Here is a 22,329-nt window from a genome sequence, read left to right on the forward strand (position 1 = left end):
TGCCTTTATTCAAATGTCCCTAGGAACTCATAAGTTCATCCAGGTTGATTTCCACTCAATGGCAGAGCCTGCATACATGTATTTATCTTTCTGAATGTATACAGGAGTTTATTCTTTTTGAGTGTATGACACAATAAAACCGTTATCAACTAACTTCCTTGGGTCAACCCTCGTACTCCTGCTCCAATTATGTTTTGTTTTTCTTCCATGCTGGGTTCATACTCCAACCAAAAACAGAAACAAATCACTTCCAACTAGACAACGAACAAACAATAACAATGCTTTAATAAGTTCACCAAAATATATAAGGGCACTAGTTGGTTTATTGGGAATGCCTGCCAAACTTTTACTGAAGTCTTACCTTGCCATTCCCATACTATCTTAGCTTCACCCTTTACCATCTTTGGATAGCGATCCAAACGAGAATCATCTTGAACCAACTCCTCAACCTACAAAAACCCTCAGCTTGATTATCAATATAGCAATTGAAGTAAGTCAGTAAAGGAGGTCATATTTGATGTTTAACAGATACAATAGTTACAGATCACATAACAAAATGGCTAAACCCCTAGAAAGACGGAAAACAAGGGAAAGTATAATCTAAACAGCATTGTCAAGAGGGGCTGCAACACCCGTGTATGAATCTTCTGTAGAAACAACTTTGTGTCATGAGAATAAACCTAAGCATCCCATACATAAAAGCAAAAGCATTCTTGTTTACGGGACAAAAGCTCCATTTGAAACACTTCCTAAGAACTTACATTGATGCCCTCATTCTGGAGTTAGCTGCAGCAGAAATTTAAGTTTGAAACATTTGGAAAAACCTTGTATGATCAAACTTCCGAGTGTTATCATTAATATAATCTAACTATAGAAACTCCAATTGGCAAATTATACCAGGACTATTACCTAACTGCATCGCAATACCACAATTAATTATTTTTTAAAAATGCAATTCCAGAAAATATAAGTACCTTTCTCCATAGGAGGGGGTCCTTCCTCTCTCTGGGTGAAAGAAGATAATCTCGTAACCAAGAGGCAACTACCCATGGTTCACCCTCACCATCTATGCTCCTTGAGATCAACGCATTCTCTTCAAGTAAGTCGCAAACCTAATATCATTACCAACAGTTCAATGAACGTATAATATAATTGAGCTCAGCAAGCCTTGCGAGCCCAAACACCAAGTCTATAATATATGAAATCACATGACTCAATGGTCGTAGCATACCACCCTACTAAGAAATAATTTCGCACACAAAGTAGTTTTTAAATGAGTTTCCAAAAGATTACGAACTAGAATATTGAATGAGGCAGAAGTGGCTACCACAAGGCATGCTCAACCCCAAAAGGAATGATGACCAGAGTCCATAGGAGTCATCACAGCCATTGCAAGTAGACAAATGATCATACTCAGCAACGAAATTCATTAGTACTTGCAGAATTCATGAGTCAGACTTTTTGTTAACATTAATTACCGCAAGGTAAACAGGTAGACCACAATAACATAAAGACATGTACTTTTAAGGGTTCACAATTTGTTCTTCTTTACCATAACACAAAAACAACCACCCCCACTGCAACGAAGTACAGAAGCCATGCTTGAAGTCAACACATTATAGGAATATAAGTATTTAAATGACTATGTATGGAACTCAATATGGTGCACATACTTCTTTCCTTTCCTTTTTTTAATGTGAATTTTCACACCCATTTTCTCCTATTTCTCCACTAAAGCACTCAGGAGTCATGAGGCACACAAGGAAGCTAAGAAGTGACATAACACTACACTTGTTCAGGTAAATTTTTACGCTAATATAAAGCACAAATTCATTAAAATGAAAGCATCTATTTATTGTTTCAAAGCCACCTAAAGCACATCTGTCCATAAGTAAATTTTAAGGCACACATACATGCACTTAAAAAAAAAAAAGGGGGACACGTGCAGATTATATTGCCTTCATGATTGATAAATTTGATGAATGTCATGGTATGTACACTAGGCAAATGAATGCCATGGTATAGTGAAGGTCAAATGCAACGCTTATGAAATTAAGGACTGGAGGTTTTCTGGTTCTTACCTCCAAAACTAAGAAAATCGATTTACGGAGAACAAACTTTACCAGAAATGCAAAGCTAAAAGTGGAACAACTTACTAATCCATGTATCATGCTACAAGCAAGAGAAAAGCTATTTCTACCTTGTTATAGATCTCCTCAGCTCTAGTTAACAAGTAATGTCTCCGGAGGGCTTTTAACAGTATCAATATGCTTCCCACAAGCTGTAAATCTCAACATTGTCAACAAGCTTTAACATTCTGGTACCATAACATAAACTTTTAAATGCTGGTTTATATTATGGAATACCACTGCACAAACTGGCACCAAAAGTAAAGCATGGTCGAGAACCCATTGGTGGATGCGACAGGTGATAGGTTTGTAATGTTCCACTAAAGAATCAGGACACTTGAACTCATCAGATCTACAAACAGAATCAAAGAAATATGGCCAGATTCTCAATAAATTTCGTTAATCAGGATACTGCAAGTATTGTTTCATGCTAATTCTGTTAGTAAAGGTCAACAGCAGCTCACCCACTAGTATAACCTCTTCTGTCCATCAACTTGTGAATAGTCTCCATTGCTCTCAGTTTTGCATGAGCATATGCATATTGATCCAAGCCATAATCTTCCATCACACGATGTTCAACAATATAGGTTGACAAATCATCCTTTTGCACCTAAGATATGTTGATAACAGGCAATAGTCATCTCTTTTGCATCAATCAATTAGCAGAAGCAAAACTCATACATCGAAAAAGAGTAACGAAACTTCCTATGGGAAAAAGGAAGATTTTTCCATTTATGAACACTGAACTTAGCAAGAGGTACAGACCCAAATGGTGCCAATACCGCTGCACAAATATTTGGCATAAGCTTCACACAAGCGAACTTCCACCAACTCTGACTGCAGTTACATTAAAAGACGGTTGCTTTAAAATTGTTAAGAATGAAAAAGATGATGCTTCTGGAGCCCTTGATATGACAGATTAATCAGACCCAGTTTTACCTACAATTTTCATTGCTGCTGCATTAATATCTCTGTCCTCGATGCATAAATTCCCCTGCTTTCTGTAGCCACGTTCACATTCCAGATTTCCATCTTTACATATTCCATTACTCGGACAAGGTTCACAATTATCTACACCTATGGAGACTGGTTATGTCAGATGTAGAGAGCAGTAAAGGTGTGAAACACAATGAAGAATAGTTTTCTAATTTTCAAAACATATGAAATAGGTGATAGTCCCCAGTCATATAATTAACTGCATTACTTCATTCAGATCAACTTGAGAAGGCCTAAGCATTGATCTCAGTATAAGAAGCATAAACCAGCCTAATTGAGAGGAATAGTCTATTTCAAGCTTTTGATACATATCTTTCAACAAGATTAAAATTGTTTTTTGGAGTGGGTTAATTATTTCAAACAGGCTCTTGGGTCAATAAGTTCTTATAAGTCAAGGAATCTCTATGAATGTGTACAAATAAAATCAAAAGGAAATTCATAAAGCCAGGAGAGTCCACGACAGAATGCATCACCAATATTTCTTATTGAACTCTCAACGAACAACTGGAAACGATCATCCATAATTTTTGAATGATTTCCAAAAGGAATGCAATTACAAGTACTTTTTCTCCAACTAAAACATCAATACTAGCCGACCAAAGAAAAATAAAGTACAAAATATAATATAGGCCCATTCTTTAATGGATAAAAATCATAAAATATCATATCACCAACAGAAAGCCAAGAAATGCCATAACTCCTCCAAAAAAATTGCCTGCATTTATTTCTTTTTCGCCATTTAATAACTTCACCCAGTCATCTACAATTTAAATAACCAGTCCAGAAAACAACCAAGAAAGAAAAATCAGAACTACTGCCTTTTCTCCCATCAAAATTTCCAACCTTTCATCTTAATCTATTGATTAACACACTAGCATAAAACCAAGGAACAACAAATAAATTTTTTTTTCAATGAAGACATAAAATTTAAGAACAAGAGAAATTATTGTGATCAGCTGAATTGAAGAAGAAAGCAAACCGCAGACTCACCAGAGAGAAAATCGCCGACATCAACACCGCTATCGCAGAAGGGCTTAGGCTGTTGATTGAAATAAGTGACTAAATAGTTGCAAAACAAGGCGACGGAGGCTGCGATCGTGACGACGGCTATGAGCCTTGAAAACTCGGAAATTGACGATGGGAAGAAGCCGGGAGAAGGTTCGGGAATGGAGTATTGCGAAAATGATGAAGGAGAAGAAGAGGAATGGGGGTTTAGGGTTTTGGGGCGTTTTCTGGAAGAGGAAGCCATGGAAATAATTGGGAATTTACGAATGAAGAATTGAAGAGGGAAAATGGAGAGTTGGGGGAAAGTTAAGACAGCCCCGCCACCCCCTTCCCTCCCAATGATATTAGCATATTATTTTTGGATACCATATGATACAAGTAATACCTTTTCCTACCCGTTTTTAGTGAAATAATTTGATAAGTTTAACCTAATTATGAACCCCAAATAAAAAAAGAGAATATACAATTTAATTAACAAAAATGTAGGTTGAATAATTTTTAATTTTACTCTTGTATGCGTTTGAAGCATTATAATTTTAATTTCTTTTTCTGAATGTATAAATCAATAAATTTTAAAAGAATATTTTTTATAATATTTGTCGCATATTCGATTGATGTAATATAGGCTAAATACACCGAAAATTAAAAAAACATCTTTGAGCTATCTTTGTAGCATTATAATTTGGATTTCTTGTTTTGAGTATATACATCAATAACATTTAAAAAAAAATGTGTTTTACAATATTTATTGCATATGCCAATGATGTCATATAGGCTAAAAATACCCCAAAATAAAAATCTTACATACTAGTGCTTTATCTCCTTTTTTGTTCGGATCCCACTTTGTTGCTCTTACCATTTTTTATTCTCTTTATACAACAACATAAAAAATAATTAACATCTATTAGTTTATATTATATCGTCATGTTATTTAGAAAAATTCCTAATATTTAATTTTTGTTCCATGAATCTATAATTATTGTTAGACATCAATGCTCTAACTGCATTTCCATGTGCCTTTTGTTTCAAAATTCTAGTAAAATTCTTAATTAGTGTACATCATAAATCATTTCCTTTATTTTTTTTTCTTTTTGTTTATCTTTAGTCAAACCTTTATAATTTATTTCAAAAGGGTGCAATCATTTTCGATGAAGTTCCTTGGTTGCTTTTGATTCTTATATGATTCTTATACAATCCAAGTATACTAGCACTGCATTTGGATTAAAGGATTTGAAATCCTTTTTAATCTCTCTAGTTGTTTAAATCATTTAGAAGGTATTTAAATTTATAAATTACAAATTATTGTAGTATTTAAAATATATTTTAATAATTTATAAACTATAAATTCAAATACCTCTTAAATAACACAAACAACTGTAGCTATTTGAATTAATTTTAAATCCTTCATCAAATTTCAAATGAAAATAGATTTTCATATTTAATTCATGACAAGAATTTTTTACTTTTGTGATGATTGATCTTTAATTTTTTTCGTAAATTACAAATCGATTCCTAACACTATCTATATTCATCTTTTACCCCTTTGTTTTTTCCTTTTCTTTTTGAACTCGAATCATGTTCTTGTTTAACTTAAAAACATATGTTTAGCTGTCCGAAAATCCCATCCGAAAGAGACAACAAAAGTGTCTGGCGAAAAGGTTCCATCGTACTTCGTCATTCCTACTGATTCAATTGCGTGAAAGGCATCATCAAACCCAGAAATACTGGCAAAAAATAAAATGAAAGAAACCTGAGAATCCCAAGAATCCGAAACCCCATTAGTTTTCTTGGCCTCCCTGAAATCCACCCTTCCCTTCTGGTAAGCATTGAATTTACCTATATTTCTGTGTTTTTTTTGTTTTGTGATTTGTCTCTGTTTCATACTATTTTTTCGTCTGGGTATGCCTGAATTTTTCTTTTTACGGCTTTGATTCCTTCAATTTAGTTGAATACCATCTGGGATTGTTCTTTTTTATACTTCTTTTTTCTGTATTTTGTGAGGTGCATTGACTAAATGCTAAAGGATGCATTTTGATGAAACAAACAGTCTCTTGGTTCATGCGAGATCTCTTTTTCCTTTGGTTTTTAGTGTTCTTAGGTGGAGTTGAGAATTTGAAAGTAGTTTCTTTTACCTGAAAAAGAAAAAAAAGAAATAAGTTTCCTTTAGGGTTGTGAGTTGTGGTATGATTCATTCCTATTTCATGACTATTGAAAAATTTTTGAAGTTAAGGGGGAAAGAGAGCTCTTTAAATTTGAATGTACTTGAATTGTAGTTTAGATGTTTTGATCTGCATAACTTGCCTACAAAGGAAGCAGGTTTGTTAAGAGATTTAGTGACTGAAATGGAAATTCGATGTTTGGAAGAGAGGACTGTTGTTCATGAAAAATTGATTGGTAGAATAATGTAGTAATTGCTTGGTGTCCATTTTCTGGCTGTCCATTCTGTATGCTTTTCTCAGCAATCTATGAAAGCTAATTTTCTGGCTATCTCTGTGATAAGATATTTTGTAATTCAGATCTTGAAGCAGCAAATATAATTAATCTTTGTTTTACTTTCTCATCTGAAACGAAGACGAAGTATCTCTAACCATGTGGCCATCCTAAGTATGCATTATCACTATTGCAGTATGATGGTGATTTTCTTCATTTTCTATTCCCATATTCTTATGCATTTCAATTGGACTTTTGTTGTGATAACAAATTTGCCGATACTAGAGCAAACCCCAATGCACTTTGCTCCTCCTTTCACAAATCGAGCAAATGAAGAATGAATTCATGAGAATAGACTCCAGAAACTTGTTCTCAATTGAATCTCTTATGCCTCAGTCCTAGTAATGACCAGAAAACAACATGTCTTGGTTGTTTTTGTAGTGTCTACTCCACTGTTAGTTCTCCAAGTCCTTCATTCCTGGATCACCCAAACATTGTCAAGCATGGGCGGTCTTTTTTGTTTTCAATTTTCTGAATTTTCATGTTTATTGCTTGTTTTATTTTGAGACTAACTGCAATTCTACGATCTTTCTTTAAGCAGTTCGTGGTTATGAATTGAGCAAGGTTATAATGGCTGACGTGCCGGGATATGTTAGGGCTTGTTTGCAAACAGGAAAGCTGGCTATGTTGGCAATTTTGGTGTCAGGGGGGATTGTATTGCAGATATTGGTAAGTTTACTGTTGATTACAGTGTTAGTTATAATTATATCTATTACTTGTTCTACGATAAGGAAGCTGCAAGATGCCTTATGGCCTTTATTTCATGGTCATTGCTTCTTATTATCGCTTTGACTTTTGTTGCAGGCATGTGCTTTGTACAACAATTGGTGGCCAATGCTAACAGGTACTAGAATGTGGGATTTTTGGCACGATGTCGATTACCTATTCTTGATAATTGGCTTCTGCATCTGACTGTGATATCTTGGAATTTTCCTGCCATTTTGATAAAATAGGAATCTAGTTTCGTGCAATTTGCTCTTTTGGGCATATTTAATGTGGCAACCAGATTAACAGTTAAGCTTGTTGTCTCAAAAGATGAGTAAACTATCCAAGAGGCCCTTTGTAGTTCAGAATTAATTAATTTTGATACATCAATGCCTTCTCAAAATGGTACAACAACTTTCGTTAGTGTCTGACGATTATACGATTGCATTGTCTGCTTGCAGTAATAATGTATGTGGTTCTACCTATGCCCTTAATTTTTTTGGCTGGCTCGGATACTTCATCTCTCTTCTCTGAATCACAAAGTGGGTAAGGTTTTTTTTTCCCTTCCGCCCTGTTTCTCTGATGAGATGCTTTTATTCAAGTTTATTTATATGGATTTTTTGGCCTTATTTGGTTTTCATGAACAATGTGGCAACAGCTGGGCAGATGTGACTAAATTCTTAACCGGGGCTTCAGCTGTTGGTAGCATAGCAATACCAATCATCTTAAAGCATGCTGGAGTAATTGGTTGGGGAGCAATGGCAATGGAGCTCTCATCCTTTTTCACATTTGTTCTAGCAATCGTGTGTTTCATTGGAACGAGCGAAGATGATGGTTATAGCATCCTTTGAACGCTACTCTTTAAAATTTCAACTTTTCCATTGTGCGGAAAACGTAGAGGTTGCCTTTTTCTTGATAGCTGAGCATTGCCTCTCATTTTGTGCTTTGTAAATACAAGAGTGGTTATTTTTTTCAGTGAATGAATACCTGAGTTGCACATTAAACAATCTCACCATTAAGGTCATATACCGCATCAGACACCACACTTGCTGTCAGTGTCAAATGTACAAGGTTGCAGAATTTCTGAAGGAACTATAGCCATAATATCAAAGACACTCCTGAAGGCAGGCAATTTGTAACCATGGAACAGAAGTTGACCAGAATGTTGTATTACAAACACACCAGTGCTCATTGGTAGCCAAGACAAAGCATGGAAAACTTTCAATGTTTTGGTTCCACCAAGAACATTACAAGCAAAAGGATCCATCTATCTTTAACAAATAAGAATTGAACTGTGTCCTCTTTATCCTTATTTCTTTATTCTGTTTCAACCGAGTTTAGCCGAATATTGAGAATACATAACTTCATGAACCATCATGTAACTGCAATGACACTAAGAAGATAGCCCCAGCTACCACTACTTAAGTGCAAGTCTAGACACTGCATTTGGAATATGTACTAGAGGAATGATGATAATTGATAGCTTATACTACTGCACTTACTAGCATGATAACGTTTTAAAGTATCTACAATCAGTTGCGGCAAATTTGAACTATGAACTTCTAGGAGCAAATGCTATTTAATCCACTTTAACCACAAAAAGCAAACTGCTGCATTCCCACTATCATTAAAAAAAAATTGGACTACTTTTTCCGCATTATGGCGGAGAGTACATAATTTTCATCACTTTCAACCATATAGTGAAACCTAGCAATATTGACCTTGTATTTCTTTTCTGTGACAACAATGGTTCATTCGTCATTATGCAATCCAATAAACACTTGCAATCATAACTTTGCCAAAGAAAGAAGAAGAAGAGGAAGAGAGAGAGAGAGAGAGGAGGGGGGGGGGGGGAGGGAACATGATTGACAAACCAAATAAAATCTGAAAACTTAACGTTGTAATTGTCACGCCCTCTATGCGTTGTTCAATAAATTTTCCAAAGAAACAGGCAACTACACACCCTCTATGCCTTTTTTTTTAATAGCTGGCAAACATGTATTGTTTTCATCCATTCTACTTTTCAAATCAGTCCTTGAAAACTTCTACTTGGTGCTTAATATTAACCAAAAGCTTCTAAAGTCTCCCTTCCCTCACAATATAGAATCCAAATCATAGAGTCAAATGTAAAAAATGAATGCAATTGCTTCAATTTTATTTGACAAACAAACCAAGCAAATGTAAAAGCAACTTAAAAAGCATGAAGAGTATAGGCTCAAAGCTTTCAACTTAAAAAGCATGAAGAGTTTAGGCTCAAAGCTTTCTCTGCCCACATATATTTCAACATGACATGATATATGCTCTACATGGTACAGCAATCCATATAAGCTCATCCTTATTGACATAGACATAGTTACATACACAAAACAAGAACACATACACTCCCCATCCTCCATCCTCCTCGCAACCCTGCCAACACAATCGCAGGCACACACACAAAGCAGATCTAAACTACTAGACAGAGGGTCTATAAAAGCACTCATCCCATCCCATCCTTCCTTGAAACACTCTTAAGCAAAGAAAAGCCAAGTTCTTACATTGTAAAACGAGATAAAAGGACTCTAACAAATCTACAGCTTCTCCACTCTGTCAAGTCCAGTTAATAACAGGGAAAGTTTCAAGAACAGGGCATGCTTGGAACCTTATTTGATAAAGAAAGCACAATGTTCGGCTATCTATAGAAGGCCTTCATGCCTGAAATGTATTTTCGTGTACACATATTGGTACATTTTGTACAAACGTCAGTGCAAATGCCCGTCACATTTGGCCTAAAAACCTGAACCCTTTACCGATTAGGGCTTCAAGGGCGCCCTTTTCCATGATAATTCTACAGCAAATTGCAGGAAACAGAAGAAAATGTGCATCTATCATCCAACAACGCAATAACCAATCTATCACAACAAATTTACTTCTTTCCTCTTCCTTCTCGTGTTTTCAAGCCAAATTTGGACCCAACCGAAAAAATGGGAAAAACAAGTGCAGTAAAGGTCTTTATCATATTCTAATCAAAGTGTCAAACAGAGCTAAATTACAGAGAAACTTCAAAAATGAAAGAAAAAAAATGATACAAGCTTTTTTGTTTCTTTAATATAGATAAAAACCCATATGAACTGAAGAAACTCTACTCAGGATTGGGATTTAATCCTCCTCACCATTTCCTCAAAAGCTAAGCTGAAAATTCTCCCTTTCTTTTTCGCCAACTATTTTTCCGTCAAAAGACTACGCGAAATTGAGGGGCGTCGGAGCCTTGAGCCGGCAGAATCTCCCAGCGGCGAGGTTCGAGCTCGTCCGAAACAGGGCAGAAGCCGGCGAGGGTGACCTTGTCGGCAGAAGCGGCAACGGAACCGAATTCGAAAACGGTGATATCAGCTGGTGGTGGGCCGGGCCGCCGGACCTCCACTGCTCCGTTCATGCCGGGAACTTCAGAAGCGGATTGGGTTTTAACGGGTTCGGATTTTTGGGTCGCGGGTTTGGAGTTGGTATCGTTTTTGGTTCCCTTGAACCATGAAAAAATACCCATTGGTGGTGAATCAGTAATGTTGCTCACAAAATGAACTAGTTAGAACTTCCAGTGAGAGAAAGGGTGGAGGGGTTCTAGGCAATCCAGTTTTATTTGAGGAAGAAACCAAGAAAGAGGATAGCTTTCGTTGAGGGCAAAATGACGAGAACGCCATTTAATTTTTTGTTACTAAAATATTTTAGGACAGAAATAGAAGGATATTTAATCTATATTATGTCATATGAGTATTTAGATTGTTCAATGTGATCTTTCCCTGTATGAAAAAACCAAGGAAAATCTGATGCATTTTTTATTTTTCTCTATCTGGTTTGGAAAAATGCATCTAGAAAGCTACATATTTTTGGATTGAGGAATAAACACCATGATTTTATGGCAAGTTATTCATGTAGTATGATGGATGGATTTGCATTTTGGCCTTCAACTCTTTAGTGAGCTGCATCTGTTATATTTATAGGTGGCAAACAAATTCATTTTATTAAATTTATCCATACTCGCTCATGAATAGATGAGTATAAATATCTTAAGTTTTTGCATCTAAGTATAAATGAGTTATCCAATAATATTCATTTAACCCATTTAACCCATCTAAATGGGTATAAAAGCGTATTATTGGGGTATAAATGGGTATTATTAGGTAACTCATCTAATCTAATTAACCAATTTAGAATTGTCTTCCCCCAAACCTCCTCTCTTTCCCACCCATTTTTTTTTTTCAAAATTTTTATTTTATCACGATGTTAACTACTTTCGTTTCATTATTATTAGTATTATTATTTATTAGTTTCATCTTATCATTTTCTTTTCTCTTAGTTTGTTAACTTGTTCAATTTTTAGCATTATCAATTTGTGACAAGTTTTAACTTCTTTTCCTACCTTTTCAAAATGAAATTTTAAATTTATACACAAAAAAAAATGCTAGAATATCAAAAATTTTGGATTAAATTTTTATGTTAACTTTTATAGTGTTTAGTTCAAATTTTTATATTCTTATTGTTCCATTATTAAATAGTATGTAATTTTGCAACATACAGTACGCAAGGGAAAAAAAATTAGTAATTAGGCTCATTGAGCATTATAAGTAAACATTTAAAACTAATGATGGGTGCAAAAGATGGGATAAATTGATAACTTAATTTGCAAAAATAAATTTAAATGAATTACCGGAAATTTAAAATAAATGGATTATAAATAGATTAATGTTACCCAATTATGTTTTGACTTACCCCATTTATACGCATTTAATTTAGAGGGATAATATGAATTGACTCACTTTACCCATTACCGTATTTTAACCATCCTAAACCCGTCCAAAGCACCTATTTTGACACTCTACACATTAAGTCACCCTTTATTTTGTTAGTAATTTGTTTTCTTATATACGCAGCTAGAAGTGAGGAGCTTTCTCAATGCCCTAATTTTTATGCTTCCTAAAAAATTCGGCAAATCTAGAGAAACTGTTTAGAATTAAATCAAAATTGGATCGACCCTTTTGTGTTAATCTAAAATTGAAGAGTGAAAAAGAAGATTGTCATTCTCAAATTTCGCACAATGCTATATGGCATTGCAATCTTTAGTAGACTTTATGGCAAATGATTCCCTTTACTTAGTTATCATTGAGCTCATGATCTCCACAAGCGCATTTATTTGGGGTAGTTAAGAATGCTGCATTTGCTGAAGTTAAAATAAAGAAAAACATATAAAAAAATACATTAACAAAATGCAGCATATGAACAAGATGATGATGCAATGCACCATACTACACGCAGTGGAGAGATAGAAAACATCAGGAAACTTCTCAGAAAAATAGAAGAGGAAGAAGCCACGGCGGCGGCTGCTGCTGCTAGGAATGATTATGTTTTCTTCTTCTTCTTCTCCCATAGCTGGCGCTGTCTCCATTCCCCATCATCTGTATAGCTACCAATGACAATTTCAGAAATGTGTGCGATTCTTGTGTAATCTTCACTTTCTTCCTTCTGATTCTCTAACAGCTTCTCTCTCAATTGAGAACTCGTCTCATACAAAGTCAGCCGCTGAAGATTGCTCAAGTGCTGAATACCCAAAGGTAACTCCTCTAGTAATGGAAGTTGTTCCAGAAATAGTGTTTGTAGACGAGGCAATGCACCCTTCTCCACTCTCATCCATCTCAACCCTTCCATTCTCTTTAAGTGCATCCACTTCAGATTTAGGAACCCTCCAGTCTTGAAACACAACCCTTCTCCCTGGTAAGATCCACAGAAATTAATATTAACCAAATTCGGCAAATGCTGGAGGGAATCAAGCGGATCCTCCTCACTCCTTAACCTACTCCAGTCCAAATCTATTCTTACCAAGCCGTGAAGATGAGCTACCCATTGTGGCATCTTTTCTAAGCGGCCACGCAAAATTAGCATACGAAGAGATTGAAGAAACGAAGAAGAAAGAGAAGGATGATGATGATTTAGATCGATTATCTCATGATCATCATCACCTTCTCCAATTGATTCAATGCTTAATTCCCGAAGACTGGTGAGGTTGGCAAGGGAGGAGCAGAGCTCCTTTCCATCTTCTCTTCTTAACTTTGTAATACGTAATTCTCTTAATTGGGTCAGCTTTCCTATCTCCTTAACTATTGTGGATCCACTACTTGCATCTATGCAGTCTAATACTTCTAGGGCAAGAAGTTCTCCCATATTCGAGGGAGCTTTAAATCCGTGAGATCCATAATCATCATCTGAAGAATCAACTTGTTGATATACTTTGAGAACCCGAAGCTTTTGCAGCTTTAGGATTTCCACAGGTAGTTCCCTAACTCGAGTGTCCCCCAAATTCAGATACTCCAAATGTTGAAGCTTTCCAATAGCTCTCGGGACTCTTTTCACTTTTGTACCATATAGGCTCAGATATGTGAGGTGCAACAAGTTGAAAATCTCATTTGGTGTTTCCTCTATCTCTTCACCTCCCAATTCCAAAACCTTTAGCAACTTACTCCTTAAAACTTCAGATAGGAAGGTTTTGGATAGTAATGGGTTGGTGGAACTAACTGTGATGAATGATCGAAGGTGTTCAAAGGAATAAAATTGTCTTTCTTGGTGGTATTGGATGTTGCTACTGTTACTACTACTATGGATTGCTAGACGGCGTACCTTCTCCTCAGATGGCCACGTCATTGGTTGTCCAGTAGTAACTGTCACCATGTTTTGTTCCCTTGACTTGATGAGAATAACTTCTCTCAATAGGTCATGAATTCGACACGTGTGGGGCGTTCCTTCATAAAACACATTAGTTGCTTGAATTAGGCTTCTGCTGATGAGTTCTCTGAGATAACCCCAGGCTACATCTTCAATACTCATTCCTTCTCTCCATTCTACAAATCTTTCAGCAATCCATAATAGAATCAGCATCTGGCAGTTTATTGGATAATCCTCCGGATAAATGGTTAAATACAACAGACAGGGTTTGAGGTGCGAAGGCAGATCATTGTAACTCAGAGAAAGTATCCTTTTAACTCTCTCTAGCTTACCGGTGAATTCACCCCCAAGACTCTGTTGAATCTTCTCCCATTCATCTATTCTGCTCGCGTCCTTCGAAGCTAAGAGCCCACCAATCGCAACAATCGCCAAAGGCAAACCGTCACATTTATCCAATAGAGCTTTTGCAACATCCATCAGGTGGGCGGGGCAACGATTTCCTTTAAAGATCTTGTTGCAAAATAGGGTCCACGAATCTTCATTTGATAGTGGCTCCATTCTGTGGACATAATCCTGAGATTCTGTGCAAGAGGCAGAGGCTACATCAGCATTTCGTGTTGTTAGCATGACACGATTGCCGTAGTTACCCTCAGGCAGTGCAAATTTGATTTCATTCCAAAATTCCACGTCCCACACGTCATCGAAGACAATTGCATACCTTCCAGCTTGTTGAAGAAAATCTTTGGCAAATTCTTTCAGCTCAGCGGTAGATATAGATTCGATGAATTGTGGGACTGATTTGTTCAATTCCTTGTGCAACTGCCAAATCAAGTCTCTCAGGAGCTTTGGAAAGTCGCATGTTTGAGAGACGGTTACCCAGGCACGAACTGGGAAATTCTTTCTAACATCTGGATCTTCATGGACCTTTTTGACCAGGGTAGTTTTCCCTAGTCCAGCCATACCAACCACTGAAATAACCTTGAGTTGGTGATCGTCTGCCTCGAGAAGCTTAGAAATCAGATGTTGTTTGGGCTGGTCAATGCCAACCAATTTTGCTTCCTCCACTAGAAGTGCATCATCCCTGCTATAGCGCCATGAGTCGTTCATGGTTGAAGATCCAGTGACACGGTGGTCGATGCCAAATTCAACTTGGTATCTCCGACATCCTTCTGAAATATTTTTTATCCTGGACTTTATGCTTTGAATTTCACTGGCAACCTGATGACGAGCTGGCAAGCTCTTAATGGCTTTGAGAATTCTCTGAAGAGAGCCACAGAATCCATGATGTCGGTAGCCAGCAAAGCGAAGTACAAATTCATCGAGAACATCTTCAATGTCATAAGCAACTTCGCGCACTTGCTTGATCCATTCTTGGAGCCTGAGATTAGAGGTGTCAAAATGGGTGACTTGGACGTGTTTGGATTGGATAAAATGGGTAATGGGTATAAGTAAGTCAATCCGTTTATACCCATTTAATTAGATGGGTATAAATGGGTAAGTCAAAAAATGAATTGGATAATCCAATTACCCATTTATAACCCATTTATTTTAACTTTTTGTAAACTCATTTAAATTCTTTTTTGCAAACTAAGTTATCAATTTTTACCGCTCTTTGTACCCATCATTAGTTTTAAATATTTACTTATAATACTTAATAAGTCTAATTACCAATTTTTTTTCCATTGATACTCTATGTCGCAAAATTACATATTATTTAATAATTGAATAATAAGAATATAAAAATTTATACTAAGTGTTATAAAAATGCAATCCAAAAATTTTGAACCCCTAACGTATATAAATTTAAATTTTCATTTTAGAAAGATAAGAAAAGAAGTTAAAACTTATCATAAATTGGTAATCCTAAAAAATGAATAAGTTAACAAACTAAGAGAAAATAAAATAATAAGATAAACCAACAAATAATAATAACAATGAAACAAAAGTAGTTAACATCATGACAAAATGAAAAATCTGGAAAAAAAAATGGGTGGGGGAAGAGAATTCTAAACGAGTTAATTGGATTTAATGGGTTGCCAATAATACCATTTAATAAATGGGTATTATTGGGTAACCCATTTATACCCATATAAAAAAATTTATGATACCCATACCCGTCTATTCATAGACGGGTACGAGTAAATTTAGTTGGGTGGATTGGTTTGCCACCCATACCTGGGATCATCATCTTCTTTTGCTTCAGCCACTTTGAGGAAAGCTTTCATATGCCCCAACTCATCCTTGATGAGTTGGACCTCTTGTCGAAGCCCTCCCAATAGGCTTCCCTCCTCTTGGAGTAAGGTTGCGAGACGATTTGAAACAAAAGAGACAACAGTTTCTGCCATTTGTATTGTTTTTTGTTATATATATATTTTTTTAAGTAGGAGGAGGAGGCAGGGTTTTTGCTTCTTTTTATATGGTTATGAGCAGAAGAATGGTTTTAACTTCATATATTTTTTGGGTGCCTGAGAAGGATTTATTATATAGAAAGGAAGACCTTGGCCGGCGATCAGGCTGATTCAATTGGAAGTAATGCTCTTTTTCTACCTTCCTTGTTCCTCATGGTTTGGAATTTGTAGAAAGAAAGTTGGAATGATTTATTCTTTCTTCACTTCCGGAAATTAGTATCATAGTGAGAGCAGAAGCACCACTTTTGGAATAAATCAGCCCTTACGAGTAAGAAAGAGATGAACAAACATGGCTTTATTCTTCTTGTCCTTTTTATTCTTACGTCAAGTCTTAGCTATATCACCTTCAAAGGCTCTCAAAGAAAAGAAGCGCATTTTTTTTTAGTGTAGAATGTGCATCAACAAAATTGAGATGAATGTTGGAGCCAAGTCTGCCTTTCTATGTTGTACTATTACAAAAGTATGAGGAAAGCAAGACAAGTTTGCAATGAATCAGGTTATTTGTCTTTTGTGTCTTTTCAGCATTGTTATTTCGGCTTACAACATTTGCCGCAAGACAAGTTTGCAATGAATCGGGCTAACCAAAAAAATATATATTGGAATTAAAGGGAGAGAATTTTTCTTCTTACAGAAAATCAGGCCAACTGTGTGTTATTAATAACCCCTCCAGTAAATGTTGGCCAAAAATTATTCATGATTTACCTTCTTCCTGCAATAATCTATTCCGTAGGGTAGATAGAATCAACTTGAAATGTTATATCCTTTCTTCAATTCTGCAAATTAGTATCATTTAAGGTTGAAGCACCACTTTTGGTGTCAATAATAAGATAACTAAAGATGGCTTCATTCTTCGTATCCTGAATATTCTTACTTCAACTCTTCTGTTATCCTCTTTGACTGCTTTCGAAGGAAAGAATACACTTTCTCAATTAATCTCTGTTATTCTGTATCAGCGTGACATTGCTTATACCTGGTGCCAAGGATGGTTGCTTATGATATTTCACATGCATAAATTTTCATTTTCACATGATAGAATATTGTAAGTGAGAACTAAAGGGATTTGAAGCAACTTAATTCAAAAAATAAAACTAATCCGTGCTTCAAAAAATCCAGTTCAATTTCTGTGTTGCCCCAACATAAAGAAAAAAATAATCATGGACTGTTGAAACAATTATTGCTTGTAACTTGAGGAAAGAAGCCCTCTTGATTCTGATGGAACTCTAATATGTAACACCCATTATCAGGATTTAAATAATCTAGTTAAAAAGGGATTTCCATTGGTAACCAACTGGCAATAGGATCACCCATATCTAGATATTCTATATTCTGAAGCTCTCAATGCATTTGGGATTGTTTTTAACTTTTGTTCTTCTTCATTTGGGATTTCTTTAAATTGCGCAGCTCCAAAAATCCAAAACCTTAATCAACTTACCTGATAAGAGAGCGGATTTTGGATAGTGACTCCATGGACCAATCTATTATCTATTACTATATTAAAAGTTCGATGGGTATTGGCATCATATGTTATAAGCACTTTTTTATCTTAATTTTTGTTGTACCCATATTACCCTCATCTTTCAATTAGAGTTATTACATTTTAATTTTGGTAGTAATTAAAAATACGAAACATTTCAAACGATTAAACCTCAATAATAATGGTAATTAAAATGAAAAAAACTCCCTATTAAAACTATTTAGTGTCGCTTGTACTCCATTTGAATTCTTATATGGTCAAATGTTTCTTATCCAAAACAATATTCTACTTGAAATTATTGACCAATTGCATTAGCCACAATTTTTAGATCGTAAAAAAATGATTAGTTACCAAAATAGATGCTCCGAAACAAAAGAGAAATATTAAGAAAAAAGAGTGCATATCATTGAAGAATCTTGATATGAATATCGTGTACAGATATTATAATTATGTGCTTTTTATCGTATGAAGAATACTATGAGAAAAAAACAAATAACAAGAATCCAACTATTTTCTATCAATTGAATGTCAATAGACAAACCAAGTAGACAATCTAAAAATTTAAGCAGTATAGATCATTTACATTCTTTATTAACCTCAATAACACTTAAAAAAATGTAAACATTCCAAATTCAATACTACGCCTTACATTATTCAATTCAAATTCACAAAAACAAATAAAAGTTCAACTAGAAATATATAACGTAGAATAAGTAAATGTTCATGCGAAATTAGATATTAGCACGGTTCATATATTTTATTCGTAAATAATTATTCATTCTAATTGTACAATTGCATTTCATTTGTCTTAACAAGGAAAAAATAACATTCAAAATGTTATGGCAAATAACATTCAAAATGTTTATACAAAATTTTATTTGTTAAAATTTATTGATTTCATTAGAAACTTAAACATGGATTTTATTTTTAAGTAAAAAAAAAAAAGACAAGTCTAGACTCTGGTTGGTTAGTGAGCAAGCTTTCCAAGGGGTAAAAAAAAGGGTGAGAGTGGTAAAAATAATTAGAATGACAAAATCTAACAAGGCAATTTATTTACTTTAATACCCTTTCAGAAATTGATTTTATGGTTTAAGTCTTTACTTTGCTAATAATTAGGGTTCTTTAAACCAACACCCTTTAGTGGAGTTGGCCACCATCTTTAACATGGGGTGGGAGGTCAAGGGTTTAACTCTTGCCTCCTATCAAAAGTGGCCACCACTCAATCATGACGTGGCTTATTTCTATGCCCTTCACTTTGTCAATTAATTTAATGTCTCATTTATATTAATTTTTTAACTGCATAGGGAAAATTTAAGTTTCTTTTTTAACTCAATCAAATACCAATTAATATCATAAAGTCAGGGGAGATTGTATTGCAGATATTGGTAAGTTTACTGTTGATTGCAGCGTTAGTTATAATTATATCTATTACTTGTTCTACGATAAGGAAGCTGCGAGATGCCTTGTGGCCTTTATTTCATGGTCATTGCTTCTTATTATCGCTTTGACTTTTGTTGCAGGCATGTGCTTCGTACAACAATTGGTGGCCAATGCTAACAGGTACTAGAATGTGGGATTTTTGGCACAATGTTGGTTACCTATTCTTGATAATTGCCTTCTTCATATGACTGTGATATCTTGGAATCTAGTTTCATGCAACTTGCTCTTTTGGGCAAAAATTGACAGGTGCCGAACCTGTACAATAATAAAAAACCTACTCGAGAAAATAAATTTTGTATATACGGTGAGTAGGGTCGAATCCACAGGGATTGGGGATAATTCGTTTCTTCTAGAGTTCAAGATATGGGGAGTTTTGGATTAAATGCTAACTGAATAAATTGACTGCAGAAAATAATTGATTAAGAGAAATAATTAAGGGAAAACTCTAGCCAAGGGTACACTTCAGAAATGGTTCAGGCACTGATCATTGATTCACAGATAATTCCACATTTATTAATAGATTAGTTATAGTTGTCATGCACGCGATAAACAACCAACCTTTCCTTAATTTCTCGATAGTTAAGGTACGATCGTTAACTATTTCTCTAACCCAAAAACAACCCTACATACGACCGTAGGATTTAATTTCTAGATTGCATTAATAATTAGAAAGGCCCAATTCTAACTAACAAACACGTTACGAGGGTTTGTTTAAACTAGATCGTATGCTCCCCTGACATAAATCCAATTACGCCAGTTGCTACTAAGATAGAGATAACGAACAATTACGGATTCAATTTCCTCTATTTAGCAAAATAGCCTATATGAATAATTAATTATTGCGCACTAATCAATCATACATAAGAACTATAACAATTAAAAACAGGAACACATAAATACCAATAAATGAAGAAAATAATTAAAACAGATTCGATCTCACAGTAATTGTTGAACCAAGTCTTCAGTTGTCCCCTTGACTAGAATTAAGAGGTTAGTCCTCCAGTAATGGAGAACAACCATGCGAAAGAGCTCAGCAAAGAAAACTAAAAAACTATCCTAAAAGTCTAAACTAAAACTATTGATTGATAAACCTCTCGTGCGTTTCTCCCTTTTTAAAGCCAAAAGGAAGTCTAATGCTATCTCTAGTGGTCCCCACACCAAATTCAAAGTCTTGTACGTTTCTTTTTCTAGAGTCCAAATGACTCATGCTTCTTATCCGTGGTCCCCGCACATGTGGACAAAGCCTCCAAAGTACTTGTTGTTCCAAGTCTCTCTACGTTGCTTTCTTTGAAAAGCCCAAATGACTAAATGCCTTGCACTAGCTTGTGGTCCCCACCAATTCAAGGACCCAAAGGTTGAAGCCCTTAGAAGTCTGCATTTTTCCATACAAGTCCCTCCTTTTTGGTAATTTTCTGCTTCACTCCTGAAATTGATTCCAAATACCAAATATGAGTAAATATCAGCAATTAACACAATATTTGTCAGGGATAGAAGGGGAAATCAATAATAAATTTACTAACAAATTATACCCTATCAATTCCCCCCACACCTAAATCATGCTTGCCCTCAAGCATAAGAACAGCAATTGAACACCAAAATTTGACAATGGCTATTGCTCTAACTATCATATTGCCAAGATACCCAGAAAAACATATATCAAGCATCACAGTTGAGATCCAAGAAAAACCACTCCGGTTAGCTTCTCAACCACCAACTCCTCCAATTTAAAGCAAACTAATCTAAGAAAAAGGAATGGTTGCTCACATTTATTAGCAAATGGTCCAACTATTAACTAAAATCTCGACATTAAGATCACAAACCGGCAAGCTGACTTATTCACATACTAACACAATCTTTACTTTACTTTTTTTTTTCGCTATTTTATTTTTTTATTTTTTTATTAATTTTTTTTTTTTACTAACAACAAAAGACTTAGTTTCTAGCCATTAGAGCCTTTTGACGCGAACTCCAACATTTGGTAGATGGAGGAGCCCGGTTACTCAACTCCAATCGCTACGGGACCACGCACTCATAGCAATTACTACCTTTTGACGCGAGAATCGACACTTTAGGTGAAGATCCCCGGTTACTCAGTAGTGATAACCAGCGGAGTACAGTCACCTCTTATTTGCAACCATATAGCACGATATCTAAAAGCAACACAAGAATAACAGCAGCCAGCCTTAAAATTTTCAGACATGGAGAACTAAAATTAATAACTGGACCAATTCACATGAAAAATGCCAATAATCATTCCCTATGCCTAGAAAAGTTAACCAAAAATTGGAAAAGTTAAGTAATTATTGATATTCACCAAAGAGATATTCTTGAACTCAACCACATCACTTGATACCTTTTTATTAATAAACTTGGCAATAGCAGAATTAGAGATAACAATCCAGCATCAAACTTGGTATTCATATGAAGACTGACCACTAGAAAGAACAAAAGAAAAGAAAATAAACGAAAAAGGAGATAAATATCAAACTAGAACAAAGGAAAAGCCTTTACAAACTAAAAACAAAAATACTAGCACCCAAACTGATCTCCCCCCCACACCTAAATGACACATTGCCCTCAATGTGATAATGTAAAAGTAGAAGGGAGGAGAGGGGCAACGGTACTTCCCTGAAGTCATCAAAACATGGGCAGTTCAGGTGGAAATTGTGGATCAAGACCTGCATGGTGACGTCAATGTGGGTCATCCGAGTCTCTAGTCTCTCAACTCGCATCTGGAGCTGGTGCCATTCGTGGCTTCACCATGAACTCTAAATATCACTCTAAGCAACAAGAGACTACAATTGCCAACAAATAATGGAAGCCGAAAATTCAAAGCAATAACAATTTTTGAAGCCATCCCAATGAGCAAAATGCACAATTCAATCTCCCACAGATTAAACCAGACCCCAACACTTATAGCAAATGCAATCAATAAGTACTTATGGACCCCATGTAGTCAAATTCAGAATTAAGGCCGTCCAAAGTGCAACAAATG

At 35.4% G+C, this 22,329-nt stretch overlaps 4 protein-coding genes across 5 annotated transcripts; 1 reads left to right on the plus strand and 3 right to left on the minus strand.

Annotated features, from left to right (window-relative positions):
* Positions 1–27: 27 nt before the first annotated feature.
* LOC113758752 lies at positions 28–4,374 on the minus strand. The gene is made up of 9 exons (XM_027301483.1): positions 4,116–4,374; positions 3,073–3,206; positions 2,895–2,966; positions 2,594–2,739; positions 2,367–2,481; positions 2,201–2,281; positions 975–1,112; positions 362–449; positions 28–68 (listed from the first exon to the last, which is right to left on the minus strand). Exons 1-9 carry the CDS (start codon positions 4,372–4,374, stop codon positions 28–30), a joined length of 1,074 nt encoding a protein of 357 aa, XP_027157284.1.
* Positions 4,375–5,747: 1,373 nt separating this feature from the next.
* Positions 5,748–8,637, plus strand: LOC113758746 (vacuolar protein sorting-associated protein 55 homolog). 2 transcript variants are annotated; one of them, XM_027301475.1, is made up of 5 exons: positions 5,748–5,949; positions 7,159–7,289; positions 7,425–7,464; positions 7,787–7,871; positions 7,984–8,637. In XM_027301475.1, the coding sequence occupies exons 2-5, from the start codon at positions 7,191–7,193 to the stop codon at positions 8,174–8,176; spliced, it is 417 nt and encodes a 138-aa protein (XP_027157276.1). In that variant the 5' UTR covers positions 5,748–5,949; positions 7,159–7,190; the 3' UTR covers positions 8,177–8,637. The 2 variants fall into 2 exon arrangements, with proteins under 2 accessions (XP_027157276.1, XP_027157277.1); XM_027301476.1 differs by having other exon boundaries at positions 7,162–7,289.
* A 1,665-nt stretch (positions 8,638–10,302) lies between these two features.
* LOC113758765 lies at positions 10,303–10,927 on the minus strand. Its single transcript, XM_027301494.1, has one exon. It carries the CDS (start codon positions 10,843–10,845, stop codon positions 10,537–10,539), a length of 309 nt encoding a protein of 102 aa, XP_027157295.1. The 5' UTR covers positions 10,846–10,927; the 3' UTR covers positions 10,303–10,536.
* Positions 10,928–12,695: 1,768 nt separating this feature from the next.
* Positions 12,696–16,357, minus strand: LOC113758753 (disease resistance protein RPM1-like). Its single transcript, XM_027301484.1, has 2 exons — positions 16,188–16,357; positions 12,696–15,390 (listed from the first exon to the last, which is right to left on the minus strand). The coding sequence occupies exons 1-2, from the start codon at positions 16,355–16,357 to the stop codon at positions 12,696–12,698; spliced, it is 2,865 nt and encodes a 954-aa protein (XP_027157285.1).
* Between the last annotated feature and the right edge of the window lie 5,972 nt (positions 16,358–22,329).

Source organism: Coffea eugenioides, unplaced genomic scaffold (genome assembly GCF_003713205.1).
Source record: "Coffea eugenioides isolate CCC68of unplaced genomic scaffold, Ceug_1.0 ScVebR1_68;HRSCAF=342, whole genome shotgun sequence".
NCBI classification, from domain to species: Eukaryota; Viridiplantae; Streptophyta; class Magnoliopsida; order Gentianales; family Rubiaceae; genus Coffea; species Coffea eugenioides.

Bases quoted from the DNA above. Each gene is read 5' to 3' on its own strand.
- LOC113758752 (XM_027301483.1), bottom strand. From the start codon at position 4,374: ATGGCTTCCTCTTCCAGAAAACGCCCCAAAACCCTAAACCCCCATTCC. The intron at 450-974 runs GTACTTATATTT...GGGTTTTTGTAG, and splicing joins ACCCCCTCCTATGGAGAAAG to GTTGAGGAGTTGGTTCAAGA. The intron at 69-361 runs GTAAGACTTCAG...ACATGTATGCAG, and splicing joins GATAGTATGGGAATGGCAAG to GCTCTGCCATTGAGTGGAAA.
- LOC113758746 (XM_027301475.1), top strand. From the start codon at position 7,191: ATGGCTGACGTGCCGGGATATGTTAGGGCTTGTTTGCAAACAGGAAAG. The intron at 7,465-7,786 runs GTACTAGAATGT...GTCTGCTTGCAG, and splicing joins TTGGTGGCCAATGCTAACAG to TAATAATGTATGTGGTTCTA. The intron at 7,872-7,983 runs GTAAGGTTTTTT...ATGTGGCAACAG, and splicing joins TTCTCTGAATCACAAAGTGG to CTGGGCAGATGTGACTAAAT.
- LOC113758765 (XM_027301494.1), bottom strand. From the start codon at position 10,845: ATGGGTATTTTTTCATGGTTCAAGGGAACCAAAAACGATACCAACTCC.
- LOC113758753 (XM_027301484.1), bottom strand. From the start codon at position 16,357: ATGGCAGAAACTGTTGTCTCTTTTGTTTCAAATCGTCTCGCAACCTTA. The intron at 15,391-16,187 runs GTATGGGTGGCA...CTCTAATCTCAG, and splicing joins AAAGAAGATGATGATCCCAG to GCTCCAAGAATGGATCAAGC.